At 38.2% G+C, this 26,258-nt stretch overlaps 1 protein-coding gene across 3 annotated transcripts; it reads left to right on the forward strand.

Moving 5' to 3' along the window:
- The first annotated feature begins 234 nt into the window (after positions 1–234).
- Positions 235–19,991, forward strand: PLPPR4 (phospholipid phosphatase related 4). Of its 3 annotated transcripts, XM_026854136.1 has the most exons (7): positions 235–291; positions 606–791; positions 5,074–5,203; positions 6,856–7,051; positions 11,774–11,831; positions 13,082–13,255; positions 15,229–19,991. In XM_026854136.1, exons 2-7 carry the CDS (start codon positions 711–713, stop codon positions 16,564–16,566), a joined length of 1,977 nt encoding a protein of 658 aa, XP_026709937.1. In that variant the 5' UTR covers positions 235–291; positions 606–710; the 3' UTR covers positions 16,567–19,991. The 3 variants fall into 3 exon arrangements, with proteins under 3 accessions (XP_026709937.1, XP_026709936.1, XP_026709938.1); XM_026854135.1 differs by lacking the exon at positions 235–291 and having other exon boundaries at positions 504–791; XM_026854137.1 differs by lacking the exons at positions 235–291; positions 13,082–13,255 and having other exon boundaries at positions 504–791.
- The last annotated feature ends 6,267 nt before the right edge of the window (positions 19,992–26,258 follow it).

Genomic DNA, 26,258 nt, shown 5'->3' on the forward strand with positions numbered 1-26,258 from the left:
TACTAAATAGCTACAGGATAAAAGAATTGTGAACCATAGTCATCATGGTTCTAAACAGACTGAGTCTTGCCAAAGTTAATTGCTCTTTTGATAGAATTACAAAATGAATGTGTGAAGGCAGAACACCAGATTATCATATATTTGGATTCTAGTGAAGCACTGGATACTGTTTTTCATTAACTGAAACTTAATGCAAACTGGCTTTGATACATGACAGGCTTGCTAAAGGACCAAAACCATGATGATGAACAGCAGAATGCTTGAGGCCTCACATGGGAGACTGCAGTCCTGGTACTTTCTTTTAAATAAAAAAATAATCTAAGTTTGTCTGTTAATGATTCATAGATGAAAAGGCTAAATTATGTGGCCTGAAGATTGGACTGGGTGTTTTGACTAGCTTGGTAGACAGCAGGGTTATTTGATATCAACTGAATAGTATCATCTCTAGAGAGTTAATTATTTAAAGATGGTAAAATGGATATGACAAGGAGCTGTGAGATGTAAATAGCAAGCATCATGCAGATTTATTAACAGGCTATGTTGTCTTTGCAAAAGCATTGCTATTACATTTCCCAACAGTAATTTGTTGCTTTCTTCTCTTCTAGTTGCCCATACTGGCATCTTCTGTTGTTAGCCTCTATTTTCTTGAACTTACTGATGTCTTCAAGCCAGTTCATTCTGGATTTAATTGCTATGACAAGAGTCTGAGTATGCCATACATTGAACCTACACAAGAGTCTGTCCCCTTCTTGATGTTGCTTAGTCTGGTTTTTGCTGGACCATCAATTACGGTAAGTTTGAGGTGCCACTGTCACTTATTAAAGATTCTGAATAGAGTTTCAGTTGGCATAAAGAAAATAGCTCCTTTGGTTTCAGTTAGTCTGCAGAGTGTCATCCAGGCTAATTACCTTAGGATTTTAAATTCATCCTTTGTTCTATAACAGAAGGAGACACACCCCTTAAAACATTCCTTGCAGCACTTCAGCTACTTGCACTATCCTGATTGCAGGCATTAACGTTAAGAAACAGCATCTATAGTTGGGTAAGAATAGCTTGAGACATTCTGTAATCCTGTACAAATATTTGAACTTTTACAGATGGGACATTCCATACTCTCAGATACACCAAAAATTCAAGATCTGTGGGAAATGGAAGCCTTTCATTTACAGCCCCGAACATGCCGCTTTTGTTAGAACTAGCTTTATTCAGTGAAGGTATATCAACCATGTCAGTGAAATCAATTACACTTTCCCAAATGGCACTGGGACTCTTCTAAATTGCAAGTTAGTCATTAAGAGCAGTCAAAAGGAAGCTGGTTTAATCTTTAGCCTAAAGGGAGGAGATGATTTCAGCAGAAGTGTCCTGTCAGAATATGAGCAGCCGAGTCACTATTTTACAGAAAAAAACCCGTAAATTGTCTGGTATAGGTCAGTATTGTCCTTGCTGCAATTGCTGTGTCAAATTAAAAAGAAATCTAGACTTTTACCATACTAGGGGGACTTAATTTTATCTGATTTTAGGCAGCTCAGATAGGAGCCTCATTCTCACACCACTCCTGTTTGGCAAATGGGGTGTGAAATTCACCTTGAGTGGGTGATTCCATGCACCTAAAAAGCTGAATCAGCCTTCTGAAAGGGTCTCTTCTCTCCCCTGACAGCAATGACTGCCATCTCGGCTAGGCACTTCTCTAAGGCCAGCTGCAAATATATTTCTGCTGCCAGCTACTCTGAATTCCCTTAAATTCAACCAGTTCATTCCTTTTATAACACTAGCCAATTTGCAATTACAGAATCAATAAATTGTGATGACCATATAGAAATCAAGTGCTGTTGTCTCTTTGCTTTCCAGGATGTTTTTTGTTTGTCTTTTTTTAATCTGAACTCTTCTTACTGTGTTTGATTTTGGTTGCTTTAGAAACCATTTTTGAAGGATTTTGCACAACCATCAGGCTAAAAATTATACTCATTTAGGAAGAGAAAACTAAGACTCTCAGTGTTCCTGGTATAGATGCTTGCAGCAAACACCAAATACCGTGATAGAACCAAAACTTGGTGGTATTGCAGTTTAGCTGGGTTTCTTAAGTTTAGATAGTGTTTCTGGTAACAACAAAGTAGGCTTTCCTGAGATAACCATAGAAGGAATCTATCTAGGCTCACTTGGGCCACAGTAGATGGGTAAATCCAATTGTTACTTCAGAGAGTTTAAGTCAAGCCTAGGTAATATCAAGCACATTCAACTGAGATGAAAGATGCCCATGTCATTATGGAGGGTTTATTAAGGGCTTTAATTACAGCTAAATTATTTCAGCATTGCATTAAATTATGCAGTAGAAAATGTTATTCTTGATTGAATCATTCTCCTACCAGCAGTACAGACAACTAAACAAACCCAAACTTGAGCATGTCTATCCAGTAAAGAAAGCAAATCCTGAGGCTTCAAATTACAACTGCTTAAAAGCTGCAAGCCTTAGGGAGGTGTAGTTCATTTGTATTCCTGTGAGCATGAATGTGATGCTTGTGTTAGAGAATGGGTTCTGATAGTGTGAAATACACAACCTCCTTTAACAAAAGGCACTGAAGATGATGTAGAGCATCAGCTCTCTATTATTCAATACCACTTTGGAAGTAAAAAACTAGGGATTTTTGTCCAATTCTCCCCTTTTTCATTGGAAAAATAGACCACTGGATCTCAATGCAAAAAAAAATTTACAGTTGTGCCACTGTCATCTTTTAGAGTTTAGCATTTTATAATTTAGTTTTCAGAACATTTCAATGAATTACACTTTATAAAACCTGTGAAATATAGAAAAGAAAGCATTAACTATGTGAAGAATTGAGCATCTCCAGTAACATGCTAGCCTCTGTCTGCAGATCATGTACTTGCTGCAGTATGAGGCAGAAGGTCATCAAGACTCAATAAAATACAGGTGGATTAAGCTACATATTAAATATTTCCAAAGAATGTAAATAAGAAAAAAATAGGGGGGTGGAAAAAAAAAAGGGGGGGGGGCAAGAAGACAGTCAAATCCTAGTCTCAATCCCTTCTTAAAGCCATATATGTTAGACTAGGACTTAATTTTTTTTCTATATTATGTTTGTTCATATACTCAGTTTTTCTCAAGACTGGAGAACATATTAAATCTATTCACTTTATAGTCATTTTTTTTACAACAAATCTAGCATTTTGTAATTTATTTTCCCAAGCAGTTATTACACAAGGATCTGTGTTGATTTGGGGCTTTATGGTTGGGGTTTTTTTTTCCTTTGGGTGTTTTTGCTCATTATTAGTGAGCAGCAACTGCTTTTAACCCAGTCTGTTCTGTAGCCTTGAAGTACTACAGAAAATTACTACCTGTATGATTGACATATGTCTTATAGCTTGTGCCATATATGAAATTTTCTGTATGTATTTATAAACCACAGGAGACTTCAGTGTGGAACAACTGGACTTCTATGAAATTACCAACATGGATACTTTATGTCTGGAATATAGATATACCTGAATTGCAACATGACTTCCATTTGCTCCAAAGAACTCTGAATCTTATCCTCTGACATATTTTCTCTCTAGTTATTAATTCAAAAATGTTAGTACCAGTTATTTAATCATATCAGTGTAGGTTCAAACCCTTGTCAGCTACTGACTAAAAACCTACTTAATGGTAACAGTGTGCTCTCTAACAGATCACCAGGAAATTAGATCACGTTAATTTGGGAAATCAATTCACAAGGAGAGAATTCACTGCTGGCAGTTTCGGTCCTACTGCCTCCTCTACTGTGGGAGTTTGTTTCCTTGGAAATACCAGCCTCTGAATTTTCCTTGACATAGGCCTTGCTGTTTCCCAATTTTCTCCTCTATCACACAAGTTAATCTATCTCTCTGGTGTTTTTCCCTGTGCCAGACATTTCCTAGAGCTTGGATAAAAACTATTAGCGTTTCTCTGTTTTTCAAGTTTGAAACAGTACTGATTTCTCCAAGTTTCAGCTGTAAATTGATCAAATGGAGACGGATAATACTGACCACAGTTCTCATCTAATTAAAATTCCTTACCACTGACTTTTCCATGTAATGAGACAACCTTCACTACTTCAGTATTTCTGGCAAAGGAAGGAAATTTCCATTTATAAAACCTTTAGCTAAAAAAGAGCAAGCTAAGCTTGTCCATTGCATCTCCCTTCTCCTAGGGTGAAGGGCCTTAGCATGCACAAACTTCACTGGTAAATACAGCAGATTTACCGTAATTCAGATGATTTAGCACCTCACTGCATTGTCAGCCTGGTGCATCTTATATATTAGTTTTCAATGCATCTGTGGATAGACAAGGTGAATCTCCTGTTAGTGATGAGAACTGCCTCATTAATTTCAGTATTTCAACCCAACCCTTATTCTGAGCTCTGTACAAGCCCTGTGCAGATTTCCAAGTTGTTGCACTATTTAACAGGGAAAACAATCAAACCTGGGACTGCAAATGTGTAAATGGATCTGGATGTTCCAGCCAGTAATACCATTTTTTTTTTCATTTATATTATTCTCTTTATTTCTGTTCTAAACTCTTTGTCTAGGGCTTCAGTCATAGTCTGTTTAGCTTGGTGTGGACCATAAGGACCATAAGGACAGAACTTTTTCTACTGCTGTGGATCTGGTTAAAACCCAAGCCAAATTAAACAAATACAGAAGAGCAGGCTGCCACATAATTAGAAGTTGCAAGGGATTGCTAGGCTTGAGGCCAAGACTGAGTGCTAAAACCACCTCAGGAGCACTAAGATATTACAGTGGTTCTGGATTATTTTAGAGGAGGTATCTTCTCATTATTACATTTTTATTGTAGAAGCATCAAATTTCAGCTGTGGATCAAGACCCCGATTCCACTTGCATTTATTTCATTCTTGCCTACCTTCACTTAGGCTAAGTTCCATTACTGAATGTTTACATATTGGTACAAATCTTTTAAAGACAAATACATGTCAGTGGATGACATTGGTTGTAGTACAGTTATATTTCAGCCCTTTAAATTCAATCAATGTTTTCTGAGTAACCGCTACATTTAATTTAACAGCTCCTTTGTCATTGCAGATAATGATAGGAGAAGGAATTCTCTACTGTTGCCTGTCCAAAAGAAGAAATGGGATTGGAACAGAGGCCAATATTAATGCAGGAGGATGCAACTTCAATTCTTTTCTAAGAAGAGCTGTCAGATTTGTTGGTGGGTTTCAAATGTTAGTCACAAAACAGAGCTTTCCATATACATTCAGTATTCAACATGCAGGTTTCCTTCTCTGAAACAACCTTTCAGAATGGTGCAGGGCTGTCACTGGCATAGATCTTATTCTGCCAAAAACCATGAGAAGAAATCGTCAAATGGAGCGACAGAGCAGCCCCATGCTCAGTAATGCAGCATTTACACTCTCCCTTTTCCCTTTCCTCTCCTGTACTATTGTCAGTGTTTCTAAAAGAATAATTTGGTTTTCCTTCTCTGCCCACCTTGAGCTGGCTTTCTTTCAGTGGTTTCAGTGTATAGTTTCCTCTGCCTGTCTTCAGTGCAGCATCAGGATCCTGACACAGTATTCAGCATGACAGTAAAAACCTGACAGAAACTCTCAGTAGTTTTGACATTATTTTTCTGGAATGTGTTTATCTACCTCTTGGAAAAGAGCTAGAACTTGGCAACCTAATGATAGAGAGGAACATGTTTATTTTATTTTGCTTTGTTTTAATTGCCGTTTACAAAAACTGAACTTGAAGAGGCAACTGCCCTTTGTTCCCCTTCTTACAGTTAATTTCCTCTACCAATGAGTGGCTAAAGGAAAGGTTTTCTCTGTTGCAGAAACCTTTCATTAGAAGGGGCAGCCTAGGCAAAGACAGCCTGCAGGACAGCAGCCTGAAAACCTGGTATACTAGCCTGTAGTGTGGCAAGCAGGGAGGTAATGACCGGAGAGGTTATACAGTCTATAACCAGTAGAGCATCCTCTTAAGAGCAGCAGTGAGGAAGCGAGCAGAGGGGGTGGTAGATTACAACATGAGCAAGGACTGTAAAGATACCCCATGCTCTTCACTTCTCCTCCTGTATGGCATCCCATTCCATCACCAAAAAAGACAAGCTCAAAGATGCATGAATTTCATTCTTGTTTCATACTAGGAATTCACAGATGCCTTCATATTTTAATGACTTTAGCATTCTTTCACTTTTAAGATGAAAAATAAATCTATTTATATGAATACAAGTAGGGAATTAGAGATAAATCTTCAGGAGAATAGCAGTTGAAAATACTCAGTAAAACAACTGCATTTACTTCAACTGCCTTATGAATTTGTCATTATTAACCAGACAGAAACATTGATCAATTACCAAAAAGCTTTAAATATTTGGACTCATGACAAGGACTTGATACTCAAGAAATATCAGAGGTGTGAAGACAGCCAGAGGCATTTCCAGCTGATGAGTCCTCGGTGGTAAAAAGAGAACAGGTCCTCAGAGCAGTGATCTAATGGGCAGCTGTATCCCAGTACTGGATGAGCACATATGCTCTCCTCAAATAGTTGGCTGTCCTTTAGTCAGTTCAGAAAACTGCTTTCCAAATTGAAGCAGCTCCAGTGTAGTTCACTTTTATGAAAAGATGTTGGAGGACATCAAGCCATCAAAACACAATGTAAAGTATCAACAGGAAGAAAACAAGCATAAATAATTTTTTACATTAAAGAATTCAACTTTGCAGTAAGCTTTCATAAAAAAATACATCTTATTCTTCAGCTGTCTCTTGAGTTCAGTGAATTCTGTTGAGTGTATTTTGTCACAATGAATTAATCTTAATTTATGCTTATAATAAAGTTAACAAGCTCTACTGATTTCTTTCCTAGGTGTTCATGTGTTTGGCCTTTGTTCTACTGCTCTTGTTACTGATATTATACAACTATCAACAGGATATCAGGCACCATATTTCCTGACTGTTTGCAAGCCTAACTATACATCCTTAAATGTGTCCTGCTCAGAGAATTCATATGTTGTGGAAGATATTTGCTCAGGAGCTGATACCAATATTATTAATGCTGGAAGGTTGGTTCTATCCTTCATTGTGTACATTTTTAAGTATTTATTTCTTTTTTATTTTCTCTCCCACTTTCAAGATTTTTTTCCTAGTTAAAGTTTGAATGAGTTTTGTCATTTTTCCATAACAAAGGTGAGGCATAAGTGTCTTTTTAATGATGTTTAATTTTCTGTATTAGGCTAACAGTGGGCTTGGAAGACTTTGTCAGATTCTGAAGCACACTCACTAGTAGCTTTTTATTTACCCTCCTTCAAAGGAGACAATTTCCTACACAATTATTAATATGTATAGCTTCTACTGCTTTTCCTGGTGGGATCTGCCCATAACAGGCAGGGGAAGAAGTCACCAAAGAAAGTACTTTATCTGAGACCTCTGTGTAACATCCATTACTATTCTGGCATTTTGGTCTTAGTTTGTGAGGCATGGTTTGGGGATTTGTTGGAGAAGTTTGTTTTCTGTTTCTTTAGTTGATTACATTTTTTGTATTGACAACATTGAAAAAATCCCTTTATTAGAGGAAAGACCACAACAGTGCATATCTGTGTGTTCCCAGACACATGCCTTTTCTTTCACAGTATTTCTAACTGGTGGTTTATCCTCCTTGATCATTTAGTCTTTAGCCTCCCTACTTAGATAGCCAGGAGAGAAATTGTTTACAATAGCAGGTTTTGGACATGCATATCAGTCAAGATATAAACCAGATCATATATCTTAATTCTAAACAAGCTCGATATGACAAAATAGTGATAATTCAATTACTGATGACAGGTCATAGATTTAAACAAGGAATCTGAAGGTCTAAGTCAGTAAGTTGTACTGTTCCAATACATCTGCTACTTGTTAGTTCAAGGCCTTCATCCTAAATATAAGAACTACACTACTGAGAAGTCATGAAGCTCTTCACTGACTACAACTGTCTTCTGCATCTTTTCTATACCAGGTTAACCTTTATTGCCTGTTAGTCATTGAATGTTTGAATGTTTTGCAGTCCTTCAAAATTTTGGTGCTTTTTTAAATCTCCTGCTCTCAAAAAAAGTTACAGCAAAATTATAGAATGTTTGAAGTGACTACAGTTTTGGTCTCTGACTCAGCTGCCTAATTTCTCTGTACACCTGATTAGTAGACATGAAGCTGTGTTACTTCTGTCACATCCACTTCACCAAAGCTTTGCACTGCATTCTAGTTCTGTATGCAGCCCCAGATGCTAGCTTCTGATGCTTCATGGCATGACATTTTTGTCACAGGGATATTATTAAAATATTCTGTCCATATACTAAGGCATCCCATCCGCGGTTTGTTTGCCTTTCCATTTATTTCAGTGGTCAACACACTTGGGAATCATCAAATCATTCACTTCTTAAGTATCTTCCAACAATCTCATAATCTGTCTCCTTTCACTGGGACAAACCAATTTCACTGATGTTTAAAGACCCTCAATTATTTGATGCATTTGGTCCTAAATACGTCTAGTGGGCATTGATTAGTTTTCCATATCTTTGCAATTTATATATATGGGCTTGATCTGGAGCCGGAATGAAGGATTGTAGCTCTATTTGGCCCAAATAATTTGGTGACAATAATTGTGGTGAAAGGCATAACCAGGATTACAGTACCAGCCTTCATCTCACTGTCTCTTTTCCCATAACCATTTGCTGTTAGTGGGATACTGCCATTGAACTCTGATGCTTGCAGGCAGCATCTTGTACCTACATGGTGTTCTAGGGAAATCACTGTAGCTATACACATGAGCAGGCAGAAAAATTGTCATGATTACATCTCATCCATTTCATTATCATCTCAAATATGATGCTTACTGCTCTGAATTGACTGCCTGTAGCCATTCCAAAAACGCTGATCACTCCTAAGTTTAAATATCACTTCCAAAAACCAGCTAAATTAGTTGTAACATATTAAGACTAATCAGGTTTTGTGTGTTTCTGTTTCTTTAGGAAGATAACAATATATTGATATTTCAATTTTATTCCCATCACAGAGGATACATCTGGTGATCTATAATAGTCTGGCACCACCCTCAGTTTTTCCTTAATTCAATTTTACTGTATTTTTCCTTTATTAAATTGTTGCTTCCTATGCCTGTCTCAAACTATACCAGAGTGATCAGCACTTGCTACTAGCTCAGTACTTCCTTCAGTCATCTACTATAGGAGTTATAGTATAACTTCTCCAGCTCAGGAGGTTAATTCAACTTCAGTCATTTCAGCTTGTAAGTGACTTGTTCTTCTGAGATTGCTAATGGTCTTAATTTTTTTTTTGTACTTCCCAGAAACTTTGGCTCCAGAAATTTGCCTCTAGACTCCCCTATGAAAAGTATAGAGAAGAATACATAATTATCCAGATGATTATATGAAATAATTTTCTGCAGCACCCCCACATATACAGTGGTTTCCTTTGTCCATCTTTTCGTGCATTTCTCTTCAAAGAGCCTTTTCAGTCATTTCTATTCAGATCTATCCTCTATCATTTCTGATTTTCTGACTCAGTATGACGCTCTCTGTCAGCATTGCTCTTTCTCATTGTTTTTCCCCCTCTACACATTCTTATGCATGAGCATTTGGAGTGATACACTATCTTCTGAGTTCAGGACATGTTTTCTTCGAGACCTTTGTTCACCTTTTCAATACAGAACCATACAAAAAGGCTACATATTTTTAGCTTTAATTATTTTAATTTTAGATTAAAAGGTAACAAATAGAGGAACAAAATCAGTGTCACTATTAGAGAGTACACTGCATTTAGTCTGTAACATGCTGTGCTTGCCCTGAACATATGAATAGAAAATAAAGATAAAATTGACTGTAGCATAGTGACACACCTTATATACTACAAAAATGCCATCAAATTAAAGTTAAGTTGTGAGTGGTACTAAAATTCATTGAAACAAATCTATCTATTAGTTCCACAGAGACTGTAAGTAGATTTATGCTTCTACTAAAACCTGCACAGGCTAAAGGACCTGATTAGACATTATAAACATTTACATTTTTTTGATGTCATCCTCCTGTCCTCAACCCAGAACTTGATCCCCAGGGATACTATTTGTGAAAGGTTGGAGGTAGGGGAAAATAATTTAGGTCTGTCTTTAGAAACAAAAAAGGAATGATGCTGATTTCATCTTGGCCAGTCATGAAGCTGCAGGAGCCATGGGCTCAAATTCAGGTCAGCAGTGTGGCATTCACACTGAACTACATGCACACATTTAATTGCCAGTGAGTTATTTAGAACAGACAAGGCAAAATACATAGGAAAGAACTTAGGCATAGGCAAAAAACCTCTGCTGCTTTGCATAAAAATGTCTTTGTCTAAAGGTAAAGGACTATGTTGCAGTCTTTGATGTTTTAAACTAGGTAACTCAGGTGCTGCTAGGAAAATGGCTATACATGGATCCCAGTTAAGTTGGGCAAGACTCATCTGCAAAGCTGAATGACTGTTCAAGTACTTAGTCCAAGCTGAGCTTTCTCAGATGAGCATGGCTGCTGGGGCTGCAAGATATACATACCCTTCTTCACCAAGACAGCCAGCACATTACGTTACATGTCCATGCCATTTTAAGGAGATAAATGTACAGATATAAACTGCTATACATCTTCAGTGCATCTTACATCTAGAACTCAGAGGTCATAAAAATTTTTTAGAGCTTCTATAAGCTATGAGCTAGATTTTCACCGTACAATCCACACCCAGCTAAGATTTTCCCTCTACTGTGTAAAGATCTCTCCTTCATCTTCCCACCACTTTCGTTGGTTTTAGAGGATTGAAATAGGTCTATAAGAAAAATGTTAAAATGTTGAGGGCCTCATTCTGTGCAGCTCGTACTTGCACAAAACCTCCTTTTCTTGGTCAGAAAAGTAGAGGCTAAGCTGTCACTTTTCATTTTCTTATCTGTAGTTTCTGACTCAAGATCCCGTCCACATCATTCAAATCCCCAGGTTTTCAATGGCAGCAGGCGGCCCTCAGCAATTTCAAAAATAGACCTGATACTGCCTGTCTCACACAGTTTGGACATATTTTCACTTACCCTCTTGTTCTGGGCTGGGAAGGGGCCCAGTAACTCTGAAAATGCCCTCTCCATGTTCTTGTGCTCCATTCACTCTTACCTTATAAAGTGCTGAAATTTAAAAAATAAACCTATAGACATAACAAATAACAATGTAGTTTTCCCCCCTCTGAGAAGAATGTCACCCTGTTATCCCCCCTTTATTAGAGCAACAAAGCAGGGGCATGAAGATGATGAATTCAGTTGCTGAAGTTAGGGCCTGATTATCAAAGTGTATGAGTCCTTACTTTGAAAAGAGTCCAAGTGAAGTCAATGAGAATAATCATAAGGTCAAGGTTCATGCATTAAATATGTTGTATAATTAGGTACTTACTGAAAAGTTATTATGGAAATTTATTTATAGAAATAAATATATAATTTCTCTCAAGCATTCAGGTCTTTAGTTCATTCCCACCGTCTTAGTACACACACTTTTCTTAGTACACAAAAAGAATTTCATGCTAAATAGTTACTTCAAAGCAAAGGAATTTCACCAACATTGGTCCTTTCTCCAGATTATAGAAAATAAATTTAGAAATTAAACATTGCTCATGGTCATATATTGCTTAGGAAGTGTAAGCTGAAAATGACTGTACCACCAAGTGTTTTTTCCAAGTGAACATTAGCACAGTGTATTTAAAATATGAAGCATAATTTGAGTGTCCTTCCTTGGCAGAAAGTCGTTCCCTTCTCAACATGCCACCCTGGCAGCCTTTGCAGCAGTGTACATTTCGGTGAGTAACCAACTCTGTTCATTTTCATTTATACAAAAGTCAGCAAGTTATTTGCTTATATTGTAAAGTGATGTGTTGCCTGGATATCCTGGATGGATATAAGTTTTTATCTTCCCAGTTTGAAAGCAAAATAAAACTACTAACAACTAAAGTAAAATCAGCTGTGTTAAGAATACAGAAAAGATTCAGCTGCTTCACATCCTCTGTTAAGAAGAAAAAAAAAGTAATGTCGAAGTATATTTGGTGCCACATATTATTCACATGTCTTACAGGGTGATATTTTAACGTACCATTCAAATTAACCTTTATGTGTTCTGCCTTTTCTTTATTGCTGTCTTCACTTGACTTGCTGGTTTTAAACTTGAGGCATTAAGGAACAAACATTTATGTGATGTAGTTTCATTTGACCTCCATAGAAATGCAGCATGGATGAACTGGCACAATCACTCCCAGAGGCCTCCAAGGTGCTACTGCAAAGGAAGTGAATAAAAACCATCAGTAACTAGCAGCGAATTGTAAGACATGCTGCAGCGATCACAGCTGATTTTCCACATCTGACCAATGACATTTCTTCAGTATGGGCTACAATGTTTGTATGAGTGACCATTTACTTGACGTTTTTAAAAAATAAAAAAGAAGTAATTCCATAATTCCATCACTCATGCTGTAAAAATCAGAGAAAAACAACAATAATAAAACCAGTTAATCAAATTATATAATGGTATTGTGCATGTACTGGGAGCTTGCCAGTATTTATTCTGCCCAGGGAAAGGCCAAAACTTGGAATAATACTGATGACCCACCTCCACTTAATTCTTGTGACCTCCCTGACATCATGGCCCCCAGCTGAGAAATTACTCTCTAAAGCATCTGGTGGTAGCTTTTGTTAGAACAGGTTATTGCTTTCAACTGGCATGACATCTGGCTTCTGTATTTCAGAAGCGGTGCCTCCTTAGTCACACTTACAAAACATTTAGGCTCTGACTCTGAACAGTATTTAGGAATAAAATCCTTATCCTAATTGATGTCAGTAAGCAACACTGCCTATGCTTTTGGAAATCCATTCCTTGTGATTTCAGATCTTCCTACAGTAAGTAAGCAAATTTTAACAGGGCTGTAAATAAAACTGACTACTTGCAATATTATTGTGTAATAGTGATCTATGTGTGAAAGAAACATTGAACACAAGAAATCTTCTTAGGTAAATTTAAGTTTCTTCAACTGCTTCTTCTTTTCTTTCTTTTTTTAAGATGTACTTCAATTCTACATTAACAGACTCCTCAAAACTTCTGAAACCACTATTGGTCTTTGCTTTTATCATCTGTGGAATTATATGTGGTCTGACTCGTATCACCCAGTATAAGAATCATCCAGTTGATGTTTACTGTGGCTTTCTCATAGGAGGAGGAATTGCTCTCTATTTGGTAAATATATTCACGTAGTTAAGTTTTAGCAAATAAAACTGATAAGGCCATAATAAGAGTACTGGTATTTTTTATGAAAAACTTTCATCACGGTCACGTGCCGTAATTAAAAACATAGTCAAAATGTGTTGAAGATGATGATGTTGGGGGTAACCACTTTAAAAATAAACAGGAAAAAGCAAATATGCATTGCAGTTTAAAGTGCCATAACAGTGCGCAAAGTGGTATATAATCATCTGGCATTGTATACAGAAACAGCTCTAACATTATGTGCTTCATGAAATACTTAAAGATACTCATCTTTTCTACTCCACACTTACAAGCATAACAGAAGAAAAATATTGAATTAATTGGTATTTGTTGCCAGCCTGCGTTTATATTGCCAATGTTAGCTTTATGATCTCAAAAAATGGTTGAATTAATATGCAGCGACTCAGCTGAGTAAATTGGTGAGCCTGTAATATTACACCCTTGTGAGTCTTTGGAGCTCCTGGGGAAATTACACAGGCAAAATAGGATGCCCAAGCCAGGTTATTGCTATGCTTTTCCTCTGGAGTGGGTTGAAACAGATGGAGCACCTTGGAAGGGTCCTGGAAGGGACTATGTAGGATAGGCCCGTTTGTATGTCAGTAGGAAGCTCATCAAGCATTTACTTTTGCTTGCTGTTCTCAGCGTGTCTCCAACATGACTGTTGCTGCCCTAGCTGTTCAGCACAGTGTCAGCTCAAATGCCTGTGAGCAATCAGGAACTTCTATTGACAATCCAGTATGGGCAGGTGAACAGAAGAGTCTTAAGAGCCAGTGGAACATTTTTGACCCATAAGAAGTCAATGATGAATTTTAGTATAATACTAAAATAAATTCATATCCTATCCCCCTTTTTTCTGTCATAAGATAATCTACAAAGGTGACTAGGGGAAAAGTGGCTTTCACAGTGGCAGAAGAAACAGCAACCAGGGTAGATAATAGAAACCCCACGAGTAATAAAGTCAGTTTCTGTGATTGCACTGTGAGTAGAAAGGCACTCTGTTTTGAATATTATTTTAAATGATTAAGCTGTTGTAGGCTCTCATAAATGGAGCTGTTGTACACATGTTTGAAATCCACAAACAAGTATGCTCTTTGTTAGATCTTCTCCATATACAGTTGCATGACAACATATATCAGAGGATACATTGTCCTGGATACCCAGTAGCCAGTAAATCTGCCCTGAAAACTACACACCAGTAAGAGGAAAGGCAGGGGAAATAATGTGAAACTACAAATAACCCTGAAAGGAGTGTAAAGAACAAGTAACCTAAGTGATTGAGTCAGGCATTTGACCCTTTCCTGGAATATTCTCAGTGGAGTCTTTTTAAAATGACAGCATTTTACAGTGAGTCTGCTGAATAAGAAAATGTTGTATAACTAAATCTTGTTACAGTTCTGTGCAGCTTGGGAAGCAATTGATTTAAAGTTGATAAATTGTTCTATCATGTAGATATTGTATTACACTGTTATTATGCAGTAGAAAGGGCAGAATCACAGAGCACAGAACAACTGGAGCTGTAACAAGATCCAGTAAATCAGAGCAGACAGTAGTGTAGATGTAAAATAGCTGTGCCTAGAAGACTGCAAACATTTATTTTGTTATTTTTGTAACCAAACATTCTTTCTTCAGCTGTATCTGTCGCTTTATATAATGAAGAAAACTGAGGGTGGCTCAATCTTTTCCTCAACTATTTATTGCCATGAACTATGTGCCCTAGTTATCTTACTGAGACTACTTCATATATATCTAAATGTACCAGACTGAGGGATGAATTTGGAATGAGGATATATAGCAGTGAGGAAAGGGAAGTGAACCTGTTGGTTAAGCTGGACTAATTCTATCATTCAGTATTTATTTAAAGGCAGAAGAATAAAATTAAAATACCTTAAAATGCCTCTTTTTTTTCCCATAACTGATTGTTGATGCTTCTGTTCAAATATCAGGGCCTGTATGCTGTGGGGAACTTCTTACCAAGTGACGAGAATGTGTTTCACCCAAATTTTCACAGAGAACCTCTAAGGTCTTTGACAGACCTCAGTCAAGATGCCAACAGAATCCTGCCAGGGAAAAATGGTAGCAGCAGCGATGGTATTGTCTCTCACCGTACAGAAAGTATCCTGAATAGAAACCACAGAGATTCAGGGTCTCTGACGAATATCAAGAGAGCAAATGCTGATGTAGAAATAATAACACCACGAAGCCCGATGGGAAAGGAAAATATGGTTACTTTCAGCAATACTTTGCCAAGAGTCAACACACCATCGTTGGAAGATCCAGCAAGACGAAATGCAACAATACACGCGTCAATGGATTCTGCCCGTTCCAAACAGCTGCTTTCCCAGTGGAAGAACAAGAATGAAAGTCGAAAGTTGTCACTGCAAGTAATCGAGACTGAATCTGGCCAGTCACCACCAAGGGCTATTGAAATGAGGTCAAGCTCAGAACCCTCCAGAGTGGGTGTAAATGGTGATCATCATGGCCCAACTAGCCAGTACCTGAAAATTCAACCTGGTAGTGTACCAGGCTGTAACAACTCGGGTCTGTCTGGTGGGCCAAGGGTCTCTATTCAGTCACGTCCTGGCTCATCCCAGCTAGTGCATATTCCTGAAGAGACTCAGGAGAATGTGAACACATCACCCAAAAGTAGTTCAGCTAGAGCTAAATGGTTGAAAGCTGCTGAGAAGAGTGTTGCATGTAGAAGCAATAGCCAGCCAAGAATCATGCAAGTAATAGCCATGTCTAAGCAGCAAGGAGTGCTTCAGGGCAGTCCAAAGAGTTCAGAGGGAAGCACAGTCACCTGTACAGGAGCCATCAGATATAAAACCCTGACAGACCATGAGCCAAGCAGCATTGTCAGAGTTGAGGCCCATCCAGAAAATAACAGACCTGTAATTCAGATGCCATCAGAAGGTGAAGGAAGTGGATCATGGAAATGGAAAGGTCCTGAAAAAGTCACCCTTCGTCAGACATATGAGCTAAATGATCTTAACAGAGACTCTGAGAGCTGTGACTCCTTAAAAGACAGTTATGGGTCAGGAGACAGGAAAAGGAGCAACATAGATAACAGTGAGCATCACCATCATGGAATCACTACGATAAGAGTCACGCCAGTGGAGGGAAGTGAGATTGGCTCTGAGACTCTGTCCATTTCTTCTAGCCGGGACTCAACACTTCGAAGAAAAGGTAACATCATTTTAATCCCTGAGAGAGGGAGCAGTCCAGAGAACACCAGAAACATCTTCTATAAAGGCACATCCCCAACACGAGCATACAAAGAATGAGAGGAGACATATCAGCTGGTCCATACCACCACATAGTAAACACATCTTGACACAGGTTCTGCTCTTTTCGTTTTGAGCTGATATTTACCTTTGTTGTGCCAAATTATTGACCAGCAGCCCAACTGATGTTGAACACTGCTGATGTGCAATGTGCATGAGCCTGTGAAAAGCATGTGGTGGGGGGGAAAGCACAATGCCAGAACCTAACTAATGTGAAACATTTTCATGCAACTTGTTTCTTCAGACTCAAAACATTTATCTGAGGGTGATGATATCAATCAAAACAATGATCTTGAACACAGACACTTTATTTCCTGAATGTGCCAACTTTTTATTTTATTTATGTGTCCAAAATCAACTGAATTTTTCACAGCAAATGCTGTATCAGTGGTATATATTCACCTTTGCAGAATTTGCACCAAATCTTTAATACAGGATGGTGCTGATGATAACTTTATATGTTTTGAAAAAATGCATACTTATTAGACTCTACAAACACATGACATATTGATGTGCAGTTACTTTTAAAGTAATATTGCTAATACTATGATGACGCTGGCTGCATTCATTTAGCGTAGGAAATATTTACAGCTTTGTTATAGTGGATCTGTCACATTCAAAGATTGCAAAGGTTTTGTGTAGTTCTTTAAGATGTCTACTGCAACAAAAAAACGTGTGGGTGACATTCCATTAGAATGGAATAACTATTTTGAATAGTTTTGCTGCTACTGCTCAACTTTTGTTTAAGAACAGGTGCTACTAATGAAGAGGCTGCTTCTTAGTTGGCTAACTTGTAGAATTGTTTTAAATTATGTTTTTAAGGGGTCTTTTAAAGTACTACAAATAATTCAGATTTCACATTTTTAAACCTCTTATTCTGTCCTTCAGCAACCCTTCTGTTTTTCTGTTAGTTTTTAACCATATAATGCAGGACACCAATAACTGCAAGAAGTGCAAATGTGAAAGGGGAGCCATGAGTAAATAAAAATAAATGGCCACTTTCCTGACCAGCTTCCAATTAATATCATAGCTCATGCTTAGAAGCAGTCATTGACCTCACTTGCTTAGTGTGCCACAAGAACAACCACAAGTTTCACCCCAGTCACCATCATCTAGGGGATTTATGCTTCGCTTTAAAAATGGAATGCCTTGGTATTGCAGAATCACTGAATGAGTGCCACTACTACTGTTCACCTCCCTTGAGACACCCTCCAGAGCCTTCTTAAGCATTATATTTTTTCCCACCACTGCCACTTAAGAATATGGAGGGTTTCTGCACCTAAGAATATGGAGTGTCTCCACACCTGAGAGAACACAGATTATTTTAGTAAATTGAACTTTGAATATAACAAAAGAATTTGCCTGCTAAAAATCTCCATTGCCAAAAATTGTTGGAAGGATAAGCTCTGAAAGGAATAAGCATAGCATATCCTGGGCATGCTAGAAGAAATGCCTCATTACATTTGGCTCTGACTTAAACGATGAAGGAAGCCAGGGGCAGTGCTCACCCAGTTCAGCTCCTCATTCTCTCAAATTATTTCCACCTGAAAGAGAACTACTATCAGACACCTCCCAGCTCCCCTGCTAGGAGGGCAAGGCAATGGTTTAGCGGTTCCCTCACCAAATAAGTAGTAGCAGCTCAGGTCTGTTCTCTGACTTCTTGAGAGGAGAGTTTTGCTCTAGTCCTCTTCCAATTTAGGGTATTAGAGAACCAGATTACATACTACATAGTCAGAACCTGTCTACAGACCCTACCCCACAGGACTCTGAGGAAAAGCCCACCCTACCCCAGCCAAATAGGAGGTAGAAGGAAGAATCGTCCTGTCCCAAGAAGACAAATAGCACAATGCACAGACAGACCAAAAAAAAACCCCTCAAAACCAAAACAAAATCCCAAACCCAACCCCAATCCTAAGTAATTTCAGAAGTATGAGGATGGTGTTTGCTAATCTGTATAGAAGGGATTCAGAGTCAATAGAAAGCTTTATATACCTTCCCAGTTATACAGGTGCTCCAGGCTTAGCTGAGTGCTGTCAGCCAACCCTGTCAGGCAATGCTTCCCTCACCTGCCCGTCACCCAGTCCTGAGGAAGAGTGTTGGTCCTTAAGGAAATGACCACACTTTTCATGCTAGTGATAGAAGACCAACCCCATCATACATTTGATAACTGGGAGGAAGTATTCTGCAGGTTACATGTAAGAAGCTAACCAGTAGGGTTGCAGCATATTGTATATGTTAAAGGCACAGTATGTTGAAGACACCCTTTAAGGCACATTAACTGGGAAAAATAATCATAGCTGCCGGGAAAAAAAAAAAAGTAATTTTTTTAGAAATATGTTCTCAGACTCTAGTATTTACAAGTCAAGATTTGTTTTTCCTTTTTAAAAGGATGAATCTTTAGTCCTTGGTATTTAATATCAAATTTTGTACAAGATTCCTAGGAATTACAAACACTTGGATTATCATGAACAAAACTCTTTGGATTTAGTTTAGTCTAGGTACATGATAAAGCAGGTAGGATTAGCTTTAAGGGAATGGGTTAAGACACAATCACTGTTGGCCTATCAGTGCAGGGAAATAAGATGCAATCATTTGTTAGTTTGTAAGTGCAGGGGAAAAGAACATAAGTAGATGAACCTGGAAATAATGGAAAAATGAAATGGAGACTAATGGCAATAAAGCAAAGATTAGAAAATGTTCCCTCTGGCAATTTAGCTGTTTTGGAAACAGCAGGATTCCTGGTGGGAGTGTTTGTTCTTTATTCCTTGGTTTTAGTCAGATATATATTGGCATATGTGTTGCTTTTATTACTCTAAAACTTGCTGCACTATTTCAAGTGCAGTGTGATATTTTTCAAAGGTTTCCTATTTCTTAACAAAAGATTTTAAAGCTCTTGTGTAATCATTGAAATTGTGTTCTTTACATAAATATTGATATATTCTTTTTTACTCAAAGTGCCAAAGGCTACTGTTTTTAATAATGGCTTATCAAATTATATTGCATTAGAGAGCAGAAATGTAATAATATATACATTGGAACTCAGACCTCTGCATGTATATTTGATAAGGAGCCTTTTGTAAAATTACTCTTTGTTTACATTCCACTGATACCTTAATTTAAAATTAATCAAATAAATTGACAGGTGACATCTTCTTAGTGTTCTGATTTTCTTACTTGCTAACAGGCACGAATTTCTTTGTTAGGCTGTGCTTTACTGAGAAAAGAAAATACTCAAAAATAAAATATGTTTTTAAATGAGAATTCTCTATATAAAGTATTGTGTTTAATAAAATGTTATGCAATGTTTTCAAATGGAAAAGAATTTGTAAATTGCTATAAATGTATTTTGTTAAATAAGTACAGATCAATGCTACTGTGTGAGTTTATTGTGCTAACATCATGAAAATAAAGATAAAATTCCTCATTGATAGTCATCTCTGTGGTGAAGCAAAGTCTCATTCCCTCCCAAGTTATTTTTCAATATTAGTTAGATCTCAGGACATGTAAAAATGGTAATCAGTGTGAAACCTCAGTTGTAAGAAGTTGTGAGGAACAATGCCCAAACAAGCTTCTCTCTGTCCAAAAAACATTTTACAAAAAAAAGAAAGCAAGTGACTTGGGAAATTTAGGCTGTGTGAGGACACATCTGCTAGATCATTCTGCAGGACCAGCTGCACTGCTAAGCCCCTAATGCCTCTAAACCACCTTGCTAGCGCTGGGTAGAGCTGCCGGGCACAGCAAGGGCCACCTTGGATTTGTGAATGAGAACAGGGCAGGTGTCAGGAGCAAACCTGAGAGGATGGGCTTTTCCCAGGGGAAGAAGTTAGGATGCAGGAATCATCAAGTGACATACACTCTTTGCTGGCAACAGTGAAAAACATGATGTGTAGCAGCACGCAGTCAAAAACAGTCTTATCGAGAAGCCACGCAAGGCATGTAACAGCAAACAATATCTCCAAGCCTGTCTTGAAACAGGGGAGCAGCAGGGCCCTAAGTTCCTGGGATGGAAGACACTGTTACAGCTGAGGCATGCACAGACATTGCCAATGGCATAATAAGGACCACAGGGACTAGCAGGGCCCCCGCAATACACAGCAGCAAAGCAAACACACCGAGAAGCTTTCCCACTGTGCCTGGGCCTTTGTGCAGCAGCCACTTTGTAGCTGCATGTTCTAGCCCTGCCTTGAGTGGGGTGGCAGACAGACTGCGCAGCTGATGGCACTGCTGCCTCCAGCCAGGACCCCACTGCAGCATCATACACGTGCTGTGCTCCCAGCAAAGGCATGCTGGGAATGACTGGTGTCACCCCAAGCTGTGTGCAAATCTGGATCACTTGGCAAACCCTGGCCCAGGACTTTCATGACAATTTAGGACAGGGGTCCTTGGGCAGTACAGAATCAGAAAACAGCATGTCGCCTCTCAGAGGAAGGGGAGCGTCCGTACTGTTGTGATACTGCTCCCTCTGTGGTGGCTGAAGGAGCTCTCTGCCTGTGACTGGAGAATGTTCTGACCCCACTGCACAAGTAACCGGTTTCAGGAGAGGCCTCTCCTTTGGCCACCAGCAGATGCTGGAGTGGCAACAGGTTCTCTGCCACAGCAGATGACTGCCTTGAACGGAGGGACTAGGGGCTAGGGACCAAGGTTGTGGTGTCCCGTCCTCTAGGACATGGTAGCCTGGGAAAGCTATGGGCAGCAACATGCCAGGTATGGCTTGGACAGACCCAGGGAAGGAGTGCAAGAGAGTAAAACATCCTGCTAGGGACTCTACTGAAAGCTGATACCTTTTACACATCTGACCAGTTCTCCTCTGAGAATGGCCCCTTCCATGGACCACAGAAGGGCCTAGACAATTAGTTAAAACATTTTAAAAGGCACATTTTAAACATCTAAAGCTAGGCTAAAAATGAAGTCTCTCTCTCTCTCTCTCTCTCTCTGAAGGGTACCTTTGATGTAGAGGTTATATTATAAAACTTGCTCAAAGATGAGAAGTTACCTCTGCTGACAAACCTTGTCTTACTCTCTTAGACCATTCTGGCTACAGCAACACCATCACTAAATTAAGAGAGCTCACTGTGATCCAGATTGATGACTGTATCTAATAATGCAAAGGAGTTTTCAAGGGTGTGAGTGATTAAACTGAAACTGCAATCTATTTTGTGCTGGATTTTAAGAGTTTCAGAGGTCTTGATGTAAGAAGCCACATAAGAAAAGACTGTACTGTAATCAATCTGGTACAGATTTATGAAGGCCTTTTATATGACAGATCAGTGCACAGCTAATTTGGCAGGAACATTTTAAAGGCATTACAATCCTGGTTCATAAAATCATGAATAAAATCTCTTCACAGGCCTTATAGCACAGAATGTATCAAGCATTGGACAAAACTAACAAGTGTCTCCATACTGCACATTCAAAGCGAACGTAAGGAACTCCACCAGCATATATGTGGAAACACACATAACAAAAGTTAACATGTTCAACCCAGGCTTTAGAAAAAGAAATCTAAACGGATAATTTAAATCGAGGAACAAATTGTGGGAAGGCTGCAAATACTTTCTCCAAAATTTTTTTGCTTTGCCTGCAGTAATCTCACCAGGCATTCCAAATATGCATAAAGGCACCATTTGGTTATACATCCCATAGAAGAAATCTGTTCCTCCAGTGGTTGGCCATAAAGCATAATGGGAAACTTGCACATTCCATGGTTCCACCAGCATAGTCCTGCTAAAAAAGAGCTAAGATGAGAAGTCATCCAGAACTAAAGCACGTCTGCTCAGACCTAGAAAGCAGCTCTTACATTCGAGGGAAAAAAAAAAAAAAAAAAAAAAAGGGGGAAAACACCAAGTTTTTAAAATTTTTTTTCTTCCAGAAAAATCTCACTACTTTCAAAGGCCAACTGTCATTCAGATTTTTCCAACTGTATTGTTTTTCCAGTGGTGCTCTGAGAGAAATGAGAGTCATGAGGATTTGTGGATGTGTCAAGTGTCTGCAGCAACTAAATGATGCATAAGAGAAAGCTCCGCTCTCTCAACAAATCATTCAGATGAGACTGGACTATAGCTGGATGTGATGTGATGTGATCAACAGAATTTGATTCTTTCCCTATTTCTGTTCCTGCTTCAAACTGAGCTTGTTGATTACAATGTCTGTTCCCACACTGTACTGGGGCCAGAAAACTAGCTCTGCTAAGAGAATAACATCACACAACTGAGGGCAACAGCTTTGCTCATTGTTCTCTGTAAAGTATATGACAATATAATCAATGCTTTGCAAACAATAGCCGTATTTGAACTTTCTCTAAAACTAGCTATGTTTTTTCAATTAGTACATCCTATGTTTATCAGAGTCTTCAGTATGCATTCTTTTGGTGTTCTTTCATACATCTATTCATGTGATGTCCATTGCCAGGCTACATAATTTGCCCTGAGGGCCAGTCACCCTGGAACTTGTTTGCTTAGTACCAAAAGAGGTGTGGATACTTAGCAGAGTGACAGGTGTACACTTCCTTTAGCAGAGCATCAACTGAAGCTGAAAATTTGTTCCTAGGCCCAAAAGAAGTATTAGGTAAAACCTCTACACAGTATCAGTTGCAGTTTCCTCTGGTACTTCTTATCTTTCTGTATAGTCTGAAACAATTATCTTCACTCTTATCAGAGAGGAGAGTTTTCACAGAAGTGGTTCCAGCAACCTGTAACTCCCAACACTGCAAGTGCATCAGCCTGGCAGGGGAATAGTTGTAGGCTTTGGCCACTTCCAGGTTTTAGTTTCCTGAAAACTACCATGGATTTGATGCCAAATTAATGCCTTGGTTTACTACCAGAGAAAATTAGGTTTCCACCTTTAAATAACAAACAGAAAAATGGGAGAAGCATGTGGTTTAAATGATCAGGACTGCTAAAACTTTATATATATCCCATTCTGTTTGGTAGTACAAAAGTGCTGTGAGCTCTGTATGTTTTAACAGATTGCAGACTTGTCTAATCTGCTACACCAAGGCAGACCACTGAAAGAGGTTTCTTAAAATGCTCTAATTTTTAATGGGATTTATGAAAGATCTCCTTTCACTAACTTTTTTTTATGATGCAAGTAGAAGAATTTAGATACAAATTAGCAAAAAAAATGCCTAGAATTTACCCAAGAAAAGAAAATTGTCAGGAGAAAGTTCTAACAAGTCAGGAGAAAGTTTAAGGTGCTTTCCAAAATGGAAGATTAAGCAGCACTTAACAAATCACAAAATCATCATTTTTTAAATTTGTACATGATGTTTATCAAGTGGAGTAGGCAGATAATTAGTATAATCAGTTCTTTCTTAATCCCTCTTCAATTATTCCTCAAATCATTGAACACTGGGTCACTGTAAAACAATTAATTTCCTCCATAGTTAATATACAAAATGTGCCTAGGTTACAAAGCCCCCCGAGCTCTTGTCATCAGGAGGGGGCTGAGGAGGAATCAAAGGGACTGATCAGAGCATATTTTAATCTGTGAGTGATACAAAAGCTACATGAATACTTTATGAGATTTAAGATTAAAAATTTGGAAAATTGCAACAAGGAAGAAGAGTAACTAATTCAACACTGGATGAGGAACTAACACAATGAAAATACTTCAGAACTCTTGAGAGGAGAATATTGGCAGGTCAAGCTTACGGAGTGGATTTTTAGCAAGGATGGTGAGTTGGGCAGCAGTAGTAGTTGTATGCCACTTAAGCAGTGTTAAGATTGTATAAATGGTCTGTTGTTATAAAGAAAAACCTGTAGAGAGACTTGGCAAGAGATCTGCTGCCACAAAAACAAATGTTGATGCTAGATATACTGCATCATTGCCACACTCAGCAGTGTGGCAATGAACCACAGATCAGCAGTGTACCACAAACTGCATCTAACTTGCGTTGTTCAATAAGAACTTTAAAATCTGAAATAGATACATGACGATCAATCAGTATATATAATACAACATAGCTTCACAGACTTGGCATGCTTTCTAACAGGACTTAATAACTAATAGAAAACTGGACATGAAAAACTCTAAAAATATTAGGGATTAAATGTCATTCAGAAGCTTTAATCCAATGTCCAGGGTGCTCTGCATCCTCAGAAAAATGAAAAAAAGCTATAGTGCCTGATCCTTCATTTCTTATCCAGGCAATAACCCTACAGCAGTCACAGGGTGCTTTCCTTGTGCAGGTTTTGTAACTATTTCCCACAGAAGTTCAAATTTCATATTTCTAATGCAAGACCATCTCTCATGTTTCAATGGTACTTTCTTGTACATAAGGAATCCAACTGCCAGACCATACACTACAACATTGCGCATCTCATTCTCTATTAAAGCCAGTCTTGTACCAGTCTTGTAAAGTCTTACCAAGCCGTTTCACCTAAAGTGCAACTGCTTTATGTGGAATCAATATACTCTGAACAAATAAAAATAAAGCACTATCTAAATCACTGCAGAAACTGGACTTTAAAGTTTACTTTTAGAAAAAATTATAATGACAACAGTTCAAGGCTGAAATGTTTTCTATGTTGTAGTCAGTATCTCATTATTCATAATTCTATAGTGAAGTGCAAATGTATTTCTGCTTTAAAATTATGGCACCATGCAGCATTAGATTATCCAGAGAGAGTGTAGCATTGACATATAGCTGATACATTGGATTTTGAGCCCACCTGATTCTCACTTCCTTAAAAGAATGTGACTACATGAAACAAATTAGTAGTGTAATAATTTACAGGGAAGATATAGTATCTGTCATGTGTATTATATTTAGAGCACAAAGGTGACATTGGGTAGATGTTATAATCTCCTGCAACTGTATTAATCTTTACTGAGGGCTGCCAGTTCCTGGTAGAATTCTGATGATATCACTTAAATGGGAAAAAAAAAATTATATGTTTGAAAATTATTCAGTTTTGCTCTCTTCTGTGAGACCAAAATAAGGTGTTCCATTTAAATGCACTCCTACATGGATTTCACTGCATAATTGTACTCAGTGGCAGCAGCTTACACAGTAATGCTGCTTTGTATAAAAAAGCATGAATTGACCTTATGTAAACTGCAGTAATTGTTTCCTGCATTGATGGAAAGACCTTTCATCTTTCCAGAACAGGAAATTCAATTGAATTAAGAAGCTATTAATCCAGAAGTTCAGATATTTGCAATGTTTACACATCTCTGGTACAATACCATAGAACAACCAATGCTAGCAGAAGCTTTTGGATATGAATATCACAGATCTATCATGTTAAGCATAAAAGTGTTGAAAGTACTTCAATCTATGTCTTTTTAAGAAGACATATACTTTCTAAATACGGAAGCAGTACACATTTTTAGACATTTTGATGAGCATTCAGTTGATTCTGGTGACTCTTTACCTCGCTGAGAAAAGGACTGCCTTTGGCTCAGCAGTGTTGATCTCTGGGCATCTATTATGCCACATCTCTGTTGACTATATTGTCTCTCCACTGAACACAAAGTTCAGATTTATGAGTCTTCTACTCCTAATTGCCTGAAAGGAGTGTTAAGAAAGAAAACTCTTCTGTTTGGGTTGGCCTTTTTACTCCTTGAGAGTGTTTGGTATATACCATAGTAGTAAGTGCTAATTAAGAAGGTGAGACAAAAGGACAGAAGGTTTGTATATTGTACATTATTTCTTTTCAAACTGTCATCTATATCACCTTGGGGGGGGGGGC

The sequence above is a fragment of the Athene cunicularia genome (assembly GCF_003259725.1).
Source record: "Athene cunicularia isolate RWA chromosome 8 unlocalized genomic scaffold, athCun1 chr8_part1, whole genome shotgun sequence".
NCBI lineage: Eukaryota > Metazoa > Chordata > Aves > Strigiformes > Strigidae > Athene > Athene cunicularia.